We start from the raw sequence: 19615 nt of genomic DNA, 5'->3' as shown, positions 1-19615 counted from the left end.
CTTCTCTTTCTTCTGGAAACAGCTTCAGTGACCGTGACCCAAAGAAAGGTAGAAGCCAGTGCAAATGCATTTCTTTTGAATTTGAAAAACTTCAGATCTGAAGACAAAGTGTTTGCTGAGAACAATGTGGAGGAAAAGAAAAAAGATTCTGACAACTTGTTTGGAAAAGTAAATCTAGAGAAGATATATAGTGTGAGATGATTTAAGATGTGACTTTATCAGGACACAGGGAATTGTGCCACAATGGGAAATGTGGTTGTCCTAAAAGAAAACAAAGAAGCAGAAACCAATGAGTTCTCATGAATGAGACTGTCTCAAACTGGAGGAAGGTCTTGAGTGCCCTATACTGTTCAAGATGTTTTTATAAATGACCTGGATGAGTGTGTAGAGGGGTGCTTATCACATTTTCAGATAATTCAAAGCTAGGAGGGATAGCTAACACCACAGAAGAAAAATCAGAATTCAAAATTATCTTGGCAGGTTGTAATTCTTTGCTGAAACCTACATGATGAAATTCAGCAGAGATGTATGTAAAGTCCTCCATTTAGGTACAAATAAAATCAAAGGCATAAGTATAGGATACGGGAAGCCTGATTTGGCAGTGGTACATGTGAGAAGGATTTAGGTGTCTTAGTGGATTATGTGCTAACAATGTGATGCAGCTATTAAAAAATCTAATGCAATCTTAGGCTGCATTAACAGCAGCCTAGTGTCCAGATCACTGGAAGTAATAGTTCCACTCTTTCTGCATTAGTCAGGACGTATTTGAAGTACTGTCTCCAGTTCTGGGTGCCACTTTTTAGGAAGGACATTGACAAATCGGAATCTATCTAGAGAAAGATGACTAGGATGGTGATGGTCTGGAAACCAAGTATTTTGAGGAATAGTTGAAAGTGTTAGATATGCTTAGTTTGGAGAATCCTAGAGTTTGAAGGGACCTTGGAGGTCCACTAGTCCAATTCCTACTCAATGCAGTCTCTGTAATGCAGGAAGCAATTACAGCATCCCTGACAATGGCTATCCATCCTCTGCTTAAATACCTTCAGAGAAGGAGAGCCCACCACCTCCCAAGGCAATCTTTTAAACTGTCAGATAGCTCATACTGTTAAGAAGTTTCTCCTAATATTTAGCTGAAATCTGCTTCCCTGCAATTTCCACCTATTGGTTCTCATCTTGCCCTCTGGAGCAACACTGAACACACCTGCTTCATCTTCTGCATTACAGTCCTTCAGGTATTTGAAGAATTCTGTCATGTCTCCCCTTAATCTTCTCTTTTATGAAACAGCCCCCGAACTTCTTGTGTCTGTTGGCATTGACATTATTGTTAAGTTCAAGGCAGGGAAATCAGAAAAAAAAACCAGTGGATCAGTTAATAAGATGTGATATTAATGATCTTACAGCTGTCTAATATGTGTAGTCTTGCCAGGTCAATTTCTGTCTATGTTTCAGCTGTCAAAGGGAACCAGGAGGTAGAGTAGGTAATATACAAGGAAAATGACAAGACGCGGTTGCCTATTGGCTAATTTGGGTACAGTAGCAAAGGACTGGGGGGAAAATAATATTAAGGGAAAGGAGGGGCCTGATAGTTCAATTCAGAAGCATGAATGAGGGGGGAGGGGAATGGCCAAGGGAGTAAGTGCACCAAAAGAGGGGAGGATACAATATCCCTCTTGGTGACCCTGAGTCTCCAGCTACTTGAGAAAGGGGATATATTAACTCTCCTTAAAAAAAAGGAGAGTTCCTTAAAAAAAGGATAATGCTGGGGAATGTGTGATGGTACTTCCAAAGTGCCGTTTTGGCATTGGTGAGCAGTACGGGCTTTTTTGCTGTTCTTGCTGAGCAGCTCTATAGCCAATTGCCACAACCCACGATAGAATTGGTCTCCCAGATTCGGACGACATGCACATTGTGGGCAAGAACAACCCTACAACAAACCATAGGTTCCTAGCATGGCTTGTTCATGAAAAATAAGCCACCTTGCAGAAGATGCTCCAGGTTCACATGACACGACAACCAACCCTGGCTGGCCGCCCATGGTGGGTTGTCACGTCGTGCAAACCCAGTCAATCTTTTTTGCTCCTGTCCACCAGGACTATTATTCTCCTAAAACTCAGCAGTAGCAGCTAACCCCAGCTTCCAACCCTGAATATATTCTTTCCAAATACCTCCCAGTCAAAAAGCTCCTTAATTTTAAATGCAGCTAGAGTTTTTAAGACCATGGTAGGGTTGCTTTGATTAACTGGATGGATGGGAGAAGGCAGAGGGCAATATCAAATCTCTATCATGTATCAATATATCATCCATCCTACCTATCTAAAATTAATTCTAAGCTGTCTTTAAGGATAAAGGCCTTCTAATTCCCTCACCCTTTCTCCAGCCCCATTTGCAATAGGCTTATGTTCGCAAGCTTTTTTAACCCTGGTTTTGAAAATAGATGCTTGCTTTGCTGGGCTGTGAGTTGCCAGGGAAAGGCGGGGGGGAGGGGGCAATGTTTAATTTTTAGAAAGAGGCTCGGGCGTGTGGGAATCAATGCCATCTGCTCTATTTGCCATTTTCCTTAGTTTTGTGGGCAGGGCAAGCTTCCATTTGCTGGGTGGAAAAGGAAGAGCACCTTGCATGTGTTCAGTGGCACTTTTACTATATGCTTGCTGGCTAGTAGGAATCATTTTTGGCTTCTAAGCCCAGACTTAATTTGTGGAGCCCTGTTTTACAGTGATGCTGTTTTGGAAGAGAATACTCTAAAAAAAATTGTGGAATAGACTATGTTATTGATTTACAGTTAATTGTTTTTGGTTATTTGCATCTTTATAATTGCCCTGAGTCTTGCCTCAAAATGTGTTAGTGTCCTGGGCTTTTTTAAAGCAAATATTCATGTTAAGTACTATTTGCTTATGGATTCAACTAGTCCTTCATTATATATTGGCTTTTCTTTCTTTCTGTATAATGTTTCAGGCTGTTTTGTCCGATGTAGTAGTGATTTTGGTAAATTAGTAAGGCAGAATTAAATACATTAAAAAAACTAAAAAACACTAAAAAAATAGTGAGCAGGGTGCATTTGCTAAGCTTCAGAGAAACACCAGTAGCATTCTCTTCAAACAGTAGGGCTTTCCTGCCTGCTGCTGCTCCCTGCATCCCTGAAAAAGCTATTTCTGAGGGTTCCGGAACTTCCAGAATGGTATGGATGTGGTATGAGGGGGCTGGAGAGGAGAACTGGAGGGGGAGAACTGGAAGAAATCAAGGAGCTCCTTCATTGAGTGAATGTGCCTTGCCCTTGTATAAAAGGGCTCTCTGGATTTGTAACTACTGTGGACAGCTTTGAAAAGAAAGAGGTGCAAGGCATTTGTAAGTGACCCTTTAAGATGATATTATAATGTCATAGTACAAAATACATAGAGGATACTTATTGTTTTCATGTCCATGTTTCCACTACTCTTAAACTACAGAAAGTGTTTTATGTTTTTGTTAGACAGCTAGTTGGAATAGTGGCTAACAACGGTGAGCTGACTCATGATGCTTCTCTAAAGGGTTCACACTTCATACAGCTTTGTAACCAACGAAACATTCCAATCCTGTTTATTCTGAATACAGCTCCATGTACAGCGGAGCCAACCAGTCTCGCACAAGTAAGGCAACTAATACAGAGCATATTCAAATGGCCATAAATTAGAGGACCAGATTTTCTGTTAAAAAAACATGGTCTAGACTGGGCCCTAACTAATTTTGTACCTCAGCTGTCCATATTGTGTTTTTTGGAACCTTTCACTCCTCAGGAGGTTATCCAGGTTCCTCCAATAAGAATAGTATTGGCAGGCAAGCTTCCCTGAAAGATAGCTTGCTCACCACTACTGATCTTCCCTACAATATGCCCATAAATCCTCTGTAACATTCATGGTTTCCTTTGCATACAATGTGGAAAGGTTCCCTGAGTGTAAGTTTGTAAACCAATGACCTAGGGCTTTCCTCTTTGGAAGTGTGTGTGGGGTGGAGGGAGAGTGAGTGAGTGCTGGCTGAAGGCAAAGCATCTGAGGGAAGTGACCACTAAAAGGTGATGCTTGACGGGGGCTGTGAGGGCTGGCTGGGGCAGCCCAGGGGAGGGAGGTGGTAAGCTGGTGGTTGTAATTAATCTTATGCCAGGAAATAATTGCTTCATTAAAAGTTTTAGCCATCTGGGAAGGTTACAGCTGCTGGGAACACCGCAGCCCAAGAGGGAGTGGGGGAAAGCTGCCAAGGGATAGAAAGAGGCCTACACTTAAAAAAAAATCTGCTGGGAGATCTGGTTTCTCTGGAGGTGACCAAAATAGTGTATGCTGGTCTTGCCACTCCCAACCCAGGAAATCGGTTCTTTAATTTCCCACCCCACCTATCAAACAGCAACAGTCAAGGTTCTCCCCTTTTTAAATGTGAACCAAGACATGGACAGGCACAAGTCACATTCTTTCACTCATCTAGCTATGCAATCCTCTGTCTCTTTTGGCTCTGGCCCTCGATTTTCCTGTGAGTCAACAGCCCTTAATAGAAAAAAGGGTAGGATCTAGGGTAGGATGCAAAAAGTGTGGTCCATCAAGCCCTGTCTGATGGCCCACAGACCTACAGCATGTGCTGCTGCTGGGGAAAAAAGCAGGGGGGAGGAAAAAGAGCTCTAGAAACAGGGTGTTGTTCCTCAATCCTAGAGCATCTCAGGAAGTAGTGGTTGAAGATTCCTGCCTTCCTCATTCCTAGAGCATCTCAGGAAGTAGTGGTTGAAGATTCCTGCCTACTTCCTAGGATGCTCTAAGAATGAGGATCCTGCTTTTATGGCAGGGACCAGATAGCCTCTTCCTAGAGCATTTTTTCCTCTCTTTTTGGTGATCATGATGGGGTGACTGGGTCAGGGAGCAGGCTTCAGTACCTTGATGCTGTTGCTGCAAGATCAAGATCTGTTCCTGTGGGGGGTGGGGCATGTGAGGAGGGGTGTGTGTATGTTTGTGAGTGTTGAAGTGGAAAAATACCACTTGCATTGTTAGCATGGGAATGTGTGGCTGAGGTGCTGAGGGTCACATAGGATGCAGAGGATGGTGGCTGAGTAACTTACTGTGTATGAGTCACAATGCCTAGCAGGGCCCTCATCTCTGGAAACTGGAAAACTTCCTTTGAAGGACGTTTGTAGCCCTTTGACTCAGCGCTGCACCAAATTCTGACCAAAGCTTACTTCATGTGCCTTGTTTACTTGTTTGTATAAATACCAAAGTTGCCTATTGTTCTGGGTCCAGTCCCAAGGGGCCATGTTGGCAACTCTTGACTGCACCACACCTTGGTGTTCTGGTAATAAACATACACTCAAACAAAAAGTCGGTGTCTGTTCTCTGGCCGAGCCCGGCAGAAGGATAAAATTTGCAACAGTGTGCATGCATGCATGCACGTATATGTGCTCATGTATTTGCGATTCAAGCCATCCCAGCAGACACCCAATACAGCTTTCAGGACTGAAAAAATTAGGCACCCCCTAATCTAGGAGAACTGGGAACTTATTTTTCCCAGTGGCTCTAGTTGTAAGTTGGGATTTCAGCAATTTACCATCTGGACATGCTGTAAGAAGTATAGCGGTAAGCTTTAGATATAACTTTTCTTTATAATGCTAAAGAATCTTTATACCATTTACAATGAACCATAGTTTTACCTAAAGAGCTCAGTATTTCCCAGTAGCATGATTTTTTTTTTTGTTCATGAGGAGCAGTGTGCAGGCATTTCTCAAAACGTCCATAAAGCATTTCCCCCTCTCTTCTGTATGTGTACACATAGTGAGCTTTGTTCTCTGTTCTGAAGAATAATCAAAGCTTTTGAAGAAGAATAGACATAGCATTAAAGCCAACATTAATTCCTACCATCCTCTCCTTTTCCTCCTTGCATTGGCAAGAAAATGAATTTATCACTTTCATCTTTATATATAGGATTTTCAGATCCTGTATTTATTCAGACCAAGAAGTAATAGATTGAACCTATTGTGTTTAAAATCAAATAAATAACTCTATACACCTTTTCATTTTAATTTAGGCAGAGGATCATACTAATAGGTTAAAGGCACAAGCCTCTATGATGGCTACAGTTGCTTGTACTGCTGTCCCCAAGATAACCCTTGTGATTGGTGGCTGCTTTGGAAATGAAAGTTATGCTATGGTAAGATTGTTATACAGGATCACCAATATGTCAGTTCATCAGTTTTTAGCTCTTGGTGACCAGCTTGTCTCTCCTCACTCCCCACACTCCCAGATACACAGCTCTGCTATTTAACTAATGAGCAGTCTCTGGCATGCAGTGAAAAAGTGCAGAATCACTGATGGTATTTGATATAAGTATGATTTGCCCTGCTGTGTAGCTCTGGCGCAGAATCCAGACTTAAAGATAGGCCCAGTTGTTGTTTTGATATTTTAACATTTGAATTTGTTACCTCATGAGATGATTCTTTCTCATAGCATAGACTTTGCATCTCTGCCACATGTTAATTTGTCTTAGAAAACTTAGTTGTTACAATCACTTGTATGTGCCCATCTTGGAAGCCCTGAAATATGTATTTATGCAACTCATTCCTATGCATGTTTAGACAGAAAAAAACTTTTTTCTGTCTAAACATGCATAGGATTATGACCTAAGTAACTTTAAAATGTCAAATTACAACAAAGCTCTGACTCTGTAGCTCATATTTCCTCATGGAAATATGATTCTTAGTTGGATTGTATATATTTAAACACTTAGAGAGCAAACCTGTAGCCCCTGGGCAAGCCTCCCAGGGACCATAGGATTGTTCAGATTCCCGCTTCCGAGGTCAGAGACAGCACTCCGACCTCAGAAGGGGGAGTCATAGATCTGCCTCCCCCTCCCCCTTGGATAAGTGACCCCGGAGAAGGAGGAGGAAGGGGGGCGTTCTGGTGGGTGGGGAAGGGAGGAGACTGAAGAGGCCAGGATACAAGTTATCCTGAGCCTCTTCCAGCCTCCCTCCCTCCCCTTCAAAAGTGCCCTTGCTAGATGGGCTAAAAAGCCCATCTAGCAAAATCTGCAGGGCGTGAGGACAGGGAGGCAAAGATTGCTCCTGCCACTTTTCCTGACCTGCATTGATGGATGATTGAACTAGTCCGAGTTCAGGGACTTCCAATCATGAACAGTGCAATTGATAGAATTGCACCCTTATATATATTACCAAATTGTCTGATCTTTAAAATCAGTTCTTGTGTTAGTGCTGAGGCTTGGAAAAAGTAGTATCAGGAAGGCGCATTCATTGGTCCTGCTATTAGGATAGAAACCTCCTGCTCCTAGTGGTACTTCATATAGGCAGTTGCATGAAATTAGTAGAAAAGATGAGGGAGGAACACTTTGTATGGTCACCTTCAGTGGCTCCAAGAAGGACTGCATCAGACTGCAGAAAAATAGTAAGTTCCCAGTGTGCCTTTTTCTTGACAAGTAAGTTACCATACCTGTCAGAATAAGATGCTATGATAATTGTAAAGACTCAGCTGTTGCTTGTGCTGTTCTAGCTGCCACAGCTCCAAAGGATCAGGCTGTACTGAAACCTGACATTGGTGTTTTAAATCAGATGATCATGTTCCACAGTATTTCAAGGGCTTTTTAATATCTTCCCATGACTGGGTAGTTTGTTCAGCTGGCTTAAAGATGAGGTTTAATTTATGAATTCCTTTGGCCTTGTGTTGTCTTCCTCTAGTGTGGGAGGTCATTTGATCCAAACTTCCTGTTCCTCTGGCCTAATGCAAGAATTGCCCTTGTGGATTCAAGACATTTTCCCACATTTTCATTGATTTGGGATGATGACTGCACAGGAGCAGAAGTAAACTTAACACTATTAAAGGAAAAGTAAGTGCATTAAAAAAGCTTCAGAATTATAATTGAATTAATGGTATTGACATTTTTGTTTAAATTTCAGGATACCACTTCTAAATTCCTAAAATAGAAATTTCTGAAATTGCTGTGCATTGTGTTCTATACTGGTGATTATCTGTTTGGAACAGAACGGGTGTCTTCTAGTTAAATTTTAAAAAAATTCCTGAAGAAATATGTGTCTTGTCTTCCCTTCAGCACCTCTGTGCAGAATCTCCATAAATGCATCAGAAGACAGAAATATTATCTTTACATTTTAACTTTCTGAAATTCCTGTCTTTCCAGACTAGAGGAGGAAAGCAGTGCATTTTACTCTTCTGCTAGGATCTGGGATGATGGTGTAATCCTACCTCAGAGTTTGAGGAAGGTAGGTTCCCTTCTCTAAGTGCATGCTTATAAAATGTGCTCAGGACCTATGCCTTCCCATGCGTACCTACCCAAAAATATTTGTGTATGATCACTTTTTGTACTGTTTATTTTTCCTGTTAAAATATTAACACCTCTATCATAGTAGTTCGTTCATCCCTCCAGTTAGCTTATATGGAATCATCCAGCACTTGTTATTCCTCTTCCTAACATCTTGTACAGTGGAACAGAACTGGCATGGAACACAGTCATAAGCATGTTTACTCAAGAGTAAATCCCACAGTTCAGTGTATCTATGCTTGGGATTGCACCTTTAGCTACTTACCCAAATCTGGAACACAAAGTAGATTTAGATTATTCTTTCTTCTTTTCTTCTTTCATCCTTGCCCAGTCAAAGGATGGTGGAATAGCTTCTAACTCACTTGACCTGGTTTGCATGTCATGCTAAGCCATGGTGAGTTATTATCATGGGTGGTTGCAGGGTTGCTTAGCATGATGTCCAAACTCGGAGCAGTCTGTTAGTTGTGGCTTGTTTTTTGCAAACAAGCCATCCTGAGAACCTATGGCTTGTAGTAGGGTTGTTAAAGGTGGGTTGTTCTCAGGGTGGCTTGTTGTGATGTCCAAACCCAGCAGGGCGATTGGGAACGGCTAGACAGCCGTTGTGGGTTGTTGGGAACGGCTAGACAGCAAGAGTGGTGAAAACCCCTGCCGCTCCTCGCAGTCTCGCTAGTGCCACCGCCATTCTCCCTCATCCCTTCACAACACCTTCCACCTCAGGATGGATTTTTAATTTTTTCCCCCCCATAGAAATCTTGAAGAAAGGACATCGGAGAGTGTCCTGAACGTGTTCACAGTTTTTTTAAATTTTGGTCCTAGGCAAGTTCGCAGGAGTGAATGCCTGCCACTAGGAATTTTGCATTATTTCCCCCTCAGGTTTACTGATCTGCCTTGAAATTTGCATATTTTCAGCAATTTGCATCGCTTGTCTGCCTTTGAATATCTTTATCCATTCAGTCCCCACTCTGCCTTGAAATTTGCGTATGTTTACTCAGTCCCTGATCTGCCTTGAAATTTGCTTATACTTAGGGATTCCACTCACTGCTCTGTAATCTTCACATACATCTGACAGCTAGCAATGGAGACCAGTGGAGTGAAGCGACAAGCATGAAGGGTGGCAGGGAGCTGAAAGCGGCTGGCAGCTGCAGGAGAGAAGGAGTCTTAGGGGTGGGTGTTACTACTTCAGTAGAATGTGAAGCAGCCTTTTAAAAAATGTGTTCACTAGCAAGGGAAGTGCCAAAGTGGAGGAAGAAATTGACAATGACATTGACAAGAGGAGGTTATCAGAAATAGCAGATAGGTGGTCTTGTGCTCCTGAGCACTTGCGCAAGACCCCTAAAATAAAGTTAAAATCTTTGCGAACACATTCCCGTATTCATAAGGGCTTAGAATCTTAAATCTCTTTGGCAATCTGATATGGGAGAGGGTAGAGTTTCCCTTGTGAGCCAGCAACATCAGCAGACCAGTCGCAGAAAGGGTGCTGACCCAGGGAATGAGGATTTTTTTATTATTATTTTATTTTAAAAAATTATTGGCCACCTTTCAGGGCATAAGCCCTCCCAAGGCGGCTCACAGCAATAAAACACATAAAAACAACATATTAAAAGCCATAAAAACATAAACACAATAAAATAGTGATAAAAGCAACAATAAAAGCTGACAATAAAACCAGCAAAAAGAGCAATCATATCAAGAGACGGCCACAGTAAAATAATATATTTTCAAGGCCTTCTTAAAAGTCTGCAATGACGGAGCGTGGCAGACCTCCAATGGCGACTTGTTCCAAAGTTGTGGGGCCACTGCAGAGAAGGCCCTCTCACGTGTGGTCACCTACCTAACTGCTCTCAAATAACTGTACAACAGCCCATGGGTTATTGAAGGTTGTTTAATCCTCCAACAAGCCATGCTGCCCAGGTGGCTTGTTTTGATCATGCAAACTGGGTCATTGTTTGAAGTCCCCACTGATCTGCTGTACCACATATTATACCTTTGCTTGCTTTTCCTACTTCTTATTACCATTTTTACCCTTACATCTTTTGTTCATTATCAGTGCATTTAGCAGTTTTCCATGATTCTTAAGGTGACGTTTTGAGAACTTTTTCAATTTCTCCAGTAAGCACCTATCATTTTTGTCTTAATAGGCAGTAGCTTGGATTGAAAGATCTCACCTGCATGAGCAAAAAATATTTTCACTGGTGTTATGGGAAAGGGGTGGGAATCCCCAGTGTAACTACTCAAACTAGCTCCAGGGAGTGAGGGGGTGCTCAGCAGCTTTTCATGGGCACAAAGGAGGGCGTACTGGTTGTCTAACAGTACCTTTGGATCTAAGCCACTGGTTTTTTTCCCCTTTTGTTATCTAAAAGAAGTAAAAGAAGCACTAATCTGAATTAAAAGCTTATTTGAAATGTCTTGCTGTCCCTGCATCGACACCTGACCAAGCTTTGTTACCTACTATATTTTCAGAAGGTAGTTGCCATTTCCTTAAAGTATATTCAAATGAGTGGGTTCTTTTCCCTAGAAATAAGCCTCATTGTTCTCTGTGTCATGGTGAGACCAAGGGTGGAAGTTCAAAGAATTAATGCCGAAGTAACAAAAGAGCAAGATATACTGTTTGTAATGCTTAATTGGGAATATCAGAGCTGTAGAAAAAGCTTTCCAGTACAGTTTTGTTTGGGTAATCCATCAGTTGGGATAAAGATACTTGAAAAAATTTTGATTATTTTTTTTACCATAGCTTAATTAAGTTTCATATGGACCTGAAGAATAACATTTTTCTGACATAGTCTATTGTTGATTTGGTGTCCTTTTTGATGGAGGGTTTGAATAAATACATTTTCTTTTTACCGTTGATGGCAATGAGACTACTGCTATTACCATGTCTCTACTTTAATACTTCTACCTTGTACCCACTAGGGCTGGTGGGGTGGAGGGCAGGGTCACCATGGGCAAAGCCAAGGTGAATGTTCACCATAGCCAAACATTCACACAAAAAAGCAATCCTTTGAACCCAATAGAAATCTACTACAAAAGGGGAAATTGAGGAACATTAATTCTAACGTGAAGCAGAGAGATAGTGTGTGTATGGAATAAATCTGCATGGAATCTAGAAAAGCAGTATTTTGAATTTCTAGCAGCCAGCGATCCATACCACAGAAAGGGGAAACTGAGTTAAATTAACTTTGAGATCAAAGCGGGGGGGATCCACACAGCAAGACAATTTGAACCCACATTTTTCTGCTCCAGAGGAGGAAGTAATTGCACAGAAAAGACAAGCAAAGGGGGAAAATGGGGAAAAATCAGGTTTAGGACAGTGATCTCCAACCTATTTGGGCCCATCTCCAATTTTGAGACTATGTTGTGGGTGTCACTACAAAATGGCTACCATGGGGCCATGACAATGCACAAAATGTTGGGAAATTGCACATACAAAAGAGCCAGGACCTCTAAAAGAGACAGGTATCAACAATCGGCAGCTGGAAGATTTGCGGAAAGAAAAAGATAGGAAAGAACACTTTAGTGCAGCCTTCCCCATCCTGGTGCCCTCCAGATGTTTTGAACGTCAATTCCCATGAGTCCCAGCCAACATGGCCAATGGTCAGAATGCTGGGAGTTGTAGTCCAAAACATCTGGAGGGCACCATGTTGGGGAAGACTGCTTTAGGCAGTTAAATTATCCTAGTCATTTTTAAGATACGCAAGACCAAATATCTCTTATTAGGCATAGGAAACAAAACAGACAGATGACACACATTTGGATGAAAGCATCTTCTGCCTGCTTGTCGTCATGGCGGGATGTTGAAGGGGATGAATAGAGAGATTGGCAAAGGAGTGAGAAATGTAAAAAAATAAATAAAGCCCCCAAAAGGACGATTCAAACAAATAGCAGGCTGGTACCTCCAATGAACCTTCTCTCTACTCCTTGCAGGATCTGCTTAAAGGCATTCTGAATGCCATGAAGGGCAAATTTACATCCTAGTCTTGCTTCTAAAAAAAAGAAAAGAGACTAGCAAATGCTATTTTTTCCTGTGTCAGCCTTTCTGTAGGGCATTTTCCCTCCTATAATTCAGCCAGATTTTGCAAGCAGCAATTGGAATCGAGATTCTATGTCTGCAGCTTGCTCAAAGTCTACTGAGTTCAATGTAGCTTATTCTCCAGGATGTGTGAGAAAAGAAATCTAGTCTGCAACACCAATACACACCTAGGGACAGATTCCAGAGAAGTAGCTGTGTTAGTCTTTTGCAGAAAGAGTTAGTTTGCAATCAGATGTCAGATGGAATGAGGGAGCCTACTTTGTTCTTCTCCAGATTTCCTTCTGACAAGCCTGCCAACCTGCAATAAGGCTCAATTTATGCACACACATACACACTACAAAATTATCATGCATGCAGAGGTGCAGAAGATGGATGCAACTTTGGTTTTTCTGATGCCACTCATGAGTCCTTATAAAGGGAAGGTCTTTCTCATGGAGCTCTTTAGCAGATTACCGCACAGTCCTGGCTCTGCTTCACTCCACCCACCCCAACATCAGGAAGAAGCAGTTGAGTAGCAAGCAAGCCTGGGCTTGGTGCTTTCCTATCATGGATGGCCTGCTTTACACATAGAAAAATACATTTTTCTGTGCTTAAAGCAGCTGCCCAACAATCCAATTCCAAGTTATCTCAAACCTTCCAGAGGCTGGCCCCCTCAAATTAAGATCCTTTCCCTCCAGTTCACATCCTTGCTTGCTTGTTCTTCTACCTCCCATGGGCTTCCTCTCTATCACAAGGCAGTGGCAGCTTTGCAAGGCTTTTCCCACACTCCCTCTCCCACTCATTCATGTCTGCCAGCCAGCCAACTTCCCTGCAGGCTCTACGATATCCCCAAGCAAGGCAGTGGCAGCTTTACAAGGCCTTTCCCACACTCTGTCCTACACCCCTGCCCAAAGAAATTAAAAGAAAAAACAACACACCTTTCTGCTTAGTCTCTCTATGGCAAAATCAAACTCTCATCTTGTGTGTGCATGCATGCGCTCTCTCTCTCTCACTCACTCTCACGCACGCACTCTCTCTGACCCGTTTTCTATAATCAAAACAAGCATGGGCTGTTGTAGGGTTAGTTGAGGGTTGTTTAACCCTCCAACAAGCCATGCTACATGGGTTCAGATGACACAATAAGCTGTGGTCAGGCAGTGATTATGCAAATTGCGCCTGACATGCACTGCAGCTCACAACAAGCCACTGTGTGAACCAGCCCATTTTCTCACAAACCACAAGTGAAGTAAATTAAATAATAAAGGAGGCTGCCAGCTCCGTACTGTCCAGCATACACTCTGCATAGAGTGAAAAAGAGCAAAGCCTGTTAAGCTTCATTTAAGTGTGAAAAGATTTTCAAAGAAAAATTGAGAGAGCTCAGCTGATAGGCACTGATAAATAGTTGAAGAAATGAGTGAGAAATAGTGATTGGTTGGGGGAATTCTCCCTCCTGCCCATTTCTTTCCTATCTTCCTTGATGTCCTGATTGCCTGCAGGGTGTATGGGCACAATATCCAGGCAGGTTGGTATACCCCAATGATCTGCCTGGTGCCTGAGAAGCTGCCTACACTGTGAAGAGTAAAAGGAGAAATGAGCATGTGCAAGGCTTTTACTCTGCACATGCGTAAATTGGACTTCAAGGAATCAAGATAGAGAGGTAACTTGTGACTTTATGCAGTGGTGCATGTGGGTAAACATACTGAATGCATTTTGTTTTGGGATTAGGCTGGTAATTTAGTGGGGGAGGACACAAGCAGGGCTATGTCCCCAACCACTACACTAATTCACAGCCCATCTCTGCTATTTATACTATTAGTACTGTAGCTTTCAATATATATTTTTGCAGACCACTTAAAGATTGATGGGGTCTTGGCAGACTCTGAGCTTAGAGCACAGTACTCTTTTTTGGCCATCTCAGATTCTGATAAAATGCACATGAGAACAATTAGAGGAAATTACCTGTGCTCTTTTTCTGTAGCCATCACACCTCCACTTCTACTTTCCCCCTTTCTTCCTCCATCACTACTGTTCAATGCTCACTGTCCAATACAGTATTCTCTGGATTTGGGTCATTCCTCTCTCCTTCTCCATGTTTCAGTGGGAAACTGCCCTTTAAAGTGTGAAAAGGGAGGGAGCAATTCTCCACTTGTCTCAACAATGCCCTTCCTACCCAGCTTGTTCCTTGGAAGTTGAAAGCTGAGTAGGGAAGCAAGAGCAGCAAAAAAGCTCATGCTGCTTGCTTTTCATGATCTCACCAGTGACTGCTGTTCCACCAATGCCAAAAGGCACTGTGGAAGGACTGTCATTCATTCCCCACCTTTTTAAAAATTTTCTGGTGCCTCAAAAATGTGCAGTTGGGGTTGTAATTTATTGTTGTTGTTGCTGTCAATCTTTTGCAAGTGTGCACTTATGGCTGTCCAATACATATAGTCTTGTCTGGTCAATTTTCTTATATGTTTCAGCTGTCAAATGGCTGGAGAGTCAGGGAAGTGTTGAAAAGGTAGGGGACACTGAGAAGTATTAGTCCAACACTTCAAAATGAGAGGATCACACTGCCAAGGGGGAAATATTGTCTCCCTGCCCCCACCCATTTTGGTGCACTTACTCCCTTGGCTCCCCCCTGCCCCAGTTTTGGTTCTTCTGAATTGCGCTACCAGGTCCCTCCTGTCCCTACTATTTCTGCCTCTGTCCTTCACAACTGTACGCAAATTAGCGGACAGGCAACCTCGTCTTGTCAGTTTCCTTGTATTGTACCGACTGACAGCTGAAACATACAAGGAAATTGACCAGGCAGGACTGCACATATCAGACATCTGTAAGTGGGCACTTGCAAAAGACTGACAAAAATAATAATTTAAAAAAATTACCCCCCCCATTGCACATTTTTGAAGCACCAAAAAATAAAAAGCTGGGGAACAAAAAGGGGTAGCAGTCGGAGCAGAGATGGGGAGACAAGATGGGTTTTGCCGCAAAGTCCCCAAGGATACATGCTGGAGCTGGCCGGAGAACTGAGGGGGAGAACAAGCCACAGCAAGCACGATCATCTGTTGGGCATACTGTGGGTTGATCTGCAAGCAATCAAACCACTGTGGCTTATTCGCAGGGTGGCTTAGCGTGACATGTGGACCTGCCCATTGTCTGTTTTTATTCAATAATTTGTAATTTAAGTTGGGATTCAGTGTTGGATGGAGTAGTGATCCTTTGAAAATCCAGGTTTGTACTTTAGGGGTTATTCTGGACCAGATGACTAGATCTGCATTCTCCAGGAATGAGTGTAGTTGGTGCTGCAGTCTCAGCTGGGCAAAGGCATTCCTGGCCTCAGCCGAGACCTGAGCACCAGGAGCTGCCTTTGCCCAGCTGAAACTGCAGCACTAGCTACACTCATTCCTGGAGAACGTAAATCTGGTCATGGTGATACATGCCTTAGTTACATCACTTCTGGATTCCTGCAATGCACTATACATAGGGCCACCATAACAAAGTGATTTGACTAGTTTGGCAGCAGGGCCTGAGGAGCTGTCTGTCAAGAAGGAAGTCCCTCCTCCACGATAGATTCAGTGGGGGGGGGACAAGGGGGGAGAGCATAGCTTCACTGACTGTTGGGACTTGTCAGTTGGGAGTAGGTGGTTAGCCAGAGAGAGAGAGAGAGAGAGGGTGGTGGTGGTAGATTTGATCTAAGCCTCTCCTTGTCCCACACACACATAATTGTATTACGCTCTGAGTCAAGGGTTGGCAGAAGGTAGATCTCCAGATATTTTGGACTTCAACACTCAGAAGCCCTTGTCAGCTTGGCCAGCAGTCAGGAATGCTGGGAGCTGAAGTGCAAAACATCTGGAGATCTACTTTTTGCCCCACCTCTGCTCTAAATGACCCCAAGATTAGAGTTGATGTAACTAGGGATTGTAGCAAGTTCATTTTGTTCTTTTGTATATGTTCTGAATGTTGATCTGGTTTTCCATCTGTAAACCGTGTCTTCTTGCCTATGAATAAGCCCCATTTTGAATATCCAAGGATGATGTGATGTGATTTTAGAGATTCCTTTCTCACAGACCTTCCCCCATGATGCCTTATCCTCAACCGTACTTTCTGTGTTTAGATTTATGAATCATAGAATAATGAAGATTAAGGGTTCTTCTGACCCAGCCAAGGAAATATGGCACCATGACATTGATAATACCTGAGCAGACCTTGGACAGAATTCAGTATTTATTAATATTGGAGAGCCTTCTAATGGAGCCTTCTCAAACCTAGTGCTTTCCAGATGTTTTGGAGTACAATCCCCAACATTCCTCACCATTGGCCATACTGGCTGGGGCTGATAGGAGTTGAAATCTAAAACATCTGGAAGGCAACAGGTTGGGGAAGGCTGTCCTGAGGCATAGGGAGGTAGTATGCTTTACAGCTGCCTTTTAAAGAGTACTCAGGAATTACAATTCATCCAGAATGCCCTGGGCAGGCTGTAAGTAGGGGCTTCATATAGGGAGCATATAACTCCCTTGTTGAAGCAGCTGCACTGGTTTCCTATTTGTTTCCAGGCATGATTCAGAGTTCTGGTGATGATCTTTAAAATTCTGAATGGTTTGGGATGGTATATTTGAAGGACCATGTTCTCCCATATGAGCGTATCCTCTCATTGAGATAATCTCTGGTGGCCATCCCATGTGTCCTGACATCCTCAGAGTTGGGATGGGGGAGAGGGCCTTTTTGGTGGCTCTGCCTAGGCTCTGAATTCCCTTCCAAACCAGTCTTACCCTCCCTCTCAAATGGCCTTCTGCAAGTTGACAGAAACATTCCTTTTTAGAAAGACATTTGGGCCATGAATTTCTACACTACTAAAAGTTTTTTTTTTTAACTCTCTATGGATTTAAACTAATTTTACTTGTGTATTTCTGCTGCTGTTTGAGTGTTTTATTGTTATATTGTAAGGGTGGTTTTAAATTGTTAGTTTATTGTTTTATCTTGTTCTTAGCTGCCGTGAGCTCTCTGGAGAAAAGGCAGGGCATGAATGAATGAACAAATAAACAAACGCTTTCAGCCTCAGACCCCTGTCTGCAGCATGGGAACATAGGAAGCTGCCTTATACGGACTAATAATGTTAGGGAGAAATCCTATGGCCGCTAGTCAGCAACTAGATGGCCATAAGATATGTGGTTTTCTGGGTACTGATCTCTGAGCCCGCGCTCAGAGGTCGGTTCCCGGAGAAGCAACCTCCCCCCACTTATGCACTGCCTCGCAGGCAGTGTGGAACAGCCCCGCACTCCCCTCTTGGAAGAGGAGTGTGGAGCAGCCAAAACGGGGCGTTCTGGGGGGCATTCTGGGGCAGGGAAGGTGGAAATGCCAGTACAACACATCCTGTGTGTCATACTGGCAGCCTCCTCCCCCGCTCCACCATCCCACGCCTAGATAGCCAAAATTGGCTGTCTAGCCGCAAATGCAGAGCAGGAGAAGTGCAGAGGGAACTATCCCTTCCGTGCTTCTCCTGCTCTGCATTGGATAGGTGGTCGCCCTTAATCTACTTTACAGGTTTGTTTGAGATAATGTATGGGAAGCACTGTGTTCAAAGTGTTTATATTTTTATTTTATTTTATTTTATTGATGTTATCTTTCTCTTTTGGCAGGTTATTGCACAATGTTTAAGAATTATGGAACAGCAGAAATATCAGATCGTGTCCCTGCAACAGTCACCTCTTCCTGTCATACGAATATAAGCAAGAAAGCATGCCTATAAAGAACTGAATTTGTACATCTATGTTGATAACAAATATTAATCATTAATACTTTAATATTGTCAGTAGAATACCATTTTGAGACCAGAATATAAAAGTGTAGCTAGACTTCAAGAGATGTTTTATATATATGTCCTTAATCATGCTTCTATTCCTGTCTCTACTTCATTGGCAGGATACTTTAAATGTATGTGTTTTTTGCGATGAATATGGCCAAAAAATTATTATTCACAGCATTTTATTGGCTGTTTTTCCAAGATTCAGGACATCCTCTATAGTTCAAAACAAAAATATTAGAATACGGAAACACAGAAGAACAGCAGCAAAAAACCCAAATAGATTAACCTGCCCAGCCGCAAGCTAGATAGGAGAGAGGTACTTTGCCATACCTTCTGAACGGCCCAGAAAGAGGTGCAGGTGCACACATTGTGGGGCGATGACTCCACAGCATTTGGCCAATAGATGCAAAGGCCCTGCTTCTAATGACAACAGTTCTCACTTCCCCCAGAGTTGGTATACGAAAAACAGCTAGATTAGGCAATCAGAGCTGAGAATAAGGTCAGTACAAGGAGATGTGTTCTCTTAAGATGTGCGCAGCCACAGCTGTGAAGGGCTTTTCATGAACTTTCACAATTTGGATATTGTTTCTCCTTTGTCTGAAAGGAGAAAAATTATCTTTTGTACAATAAAGATTGCTGAATTAACTCTTATTGCCTATAAGGTCAAGTTCAAGATATAATTTTCCTCAGAAATGGGAGGAATGTAAAAAAGGTATGTTGTAATTAAAGATTTTATTAATTACCCATTATTGTCTTCAAAGCATGGGACTCCATCACACTCACAAAGCTGGAATTTTAAGTTTGTTTCTGATCTAATTATTCGCTGAATCACTATCTGTAACTGGTTCAATAATCTTTCATAGTGGTGCATTGTCTGTTTAAAATTGAAGACTCTCCCCACCCCCACCTTTTGGCATCTTTTGGCATCTTTTGAAGACTTTTGAAGACTTTTGAAGACTTTTTAAAATTGAAGACTCTCCCCACCCCCACCTTTTGGCATCTTTTGGCATCTTTTGAAGACTTTTGAAGACTTTTGAAGACTTTTGAAGACTTTTTAAAATTGAAGACTCTCCCCACCCCCACCTTTTGGCATCTTTTGGCATCTTTTGAAGACTTTTGAAGACTTTTGAAGACTTTTGAAGACTTTTGAAGACTTTTTAAAATTGAAGACTCTCCCCACCCCCACCTTTTGGCATCTTTTGGCATCTTTTGAAGACTTTTGAAGACTTTTTAAAATTGAAGACTCTCCCCACCCCCACCTTTTGGCATCTTTTGAAGACTTTTGAAGACTTTTGAAGACTTTTGAAGACTTTTGAAGACTTTTTAAAATTGAAGACTCTCCCCACCCCCACCTTTTGGCATCTTTTGGCATCTTTTGAAGACTTTTGAAGACTTTTGAAGACTTTTGAAGACTTTTTAAAATTGAAGACTCTCCCCACCCCCACCTTTTGGCATCTTTTGGCATCTTTTGAAGACTTTTGAAGACTTTTGAAGACTTTTTAAAATTGAAGACTCTCCCCACCCCCACCTTTTGG

General features: G+C 42.4%; 1 protein-coding gene across 3 annotated transcripts in view; it reads left to right on the top strand.

Moving 5' to 3' along the window:
* Window positions 1–18824, top strand: part of LOC146348059 (methylcrotonoyl-CoA carboxylase beta chain, mitochondrial-like) — a 42386-nt gene extending 23562 nt beyond the window's left edge. For all 3 annotated transcript variants that reach the window (XM_084852246.1, XM_084852247.1, XM_084852248.1), the window contains exons 9-13: window positions 3467–3623; window positions 6031–6153; window positions 7691–7839; window positions 8149–8230; window positions 17914–18824. In XM_084852246.1, coding sequence (XP_084708372.1) covers window positions 3467–3623; window positions 6031–6153; window positions 7691–7839; window positions 8149–8230; window positions 17914–18003 — 601 coding nt within the window. In that variant the 3' untranslated portion in view covers window positions 18004–18824. The remainder of the gene's footprint in view (window positions 1–3466; window positions 3624–6030; window positions 6154–7690; window positions 7840–8148; window positions 8231–17913) is intronic.
* Window positions 18825–19615: the final 791 nt, after the last annotated feature.

Source organism: Heloderma suspectum, chromosome 4 (genome assembly GCF_057233095.1).
Source record: "Heloderma suspectum isolate Gila_16-S chromosome 4, 16-S_ref, whole genome shotgun sequence".
Classification (NCBI taxonomy): Eukaryota; Metazoa; Chordata; class Lepidosauria; order Squamata; family Helodermatidae; genus Heloderma; species Heloderma suspectum.
The sequence above is the reverse complement of the archived record's forward strand: the minus strand, read 5'-3'. Positions and strand labels throughout refer to the sequence as shown.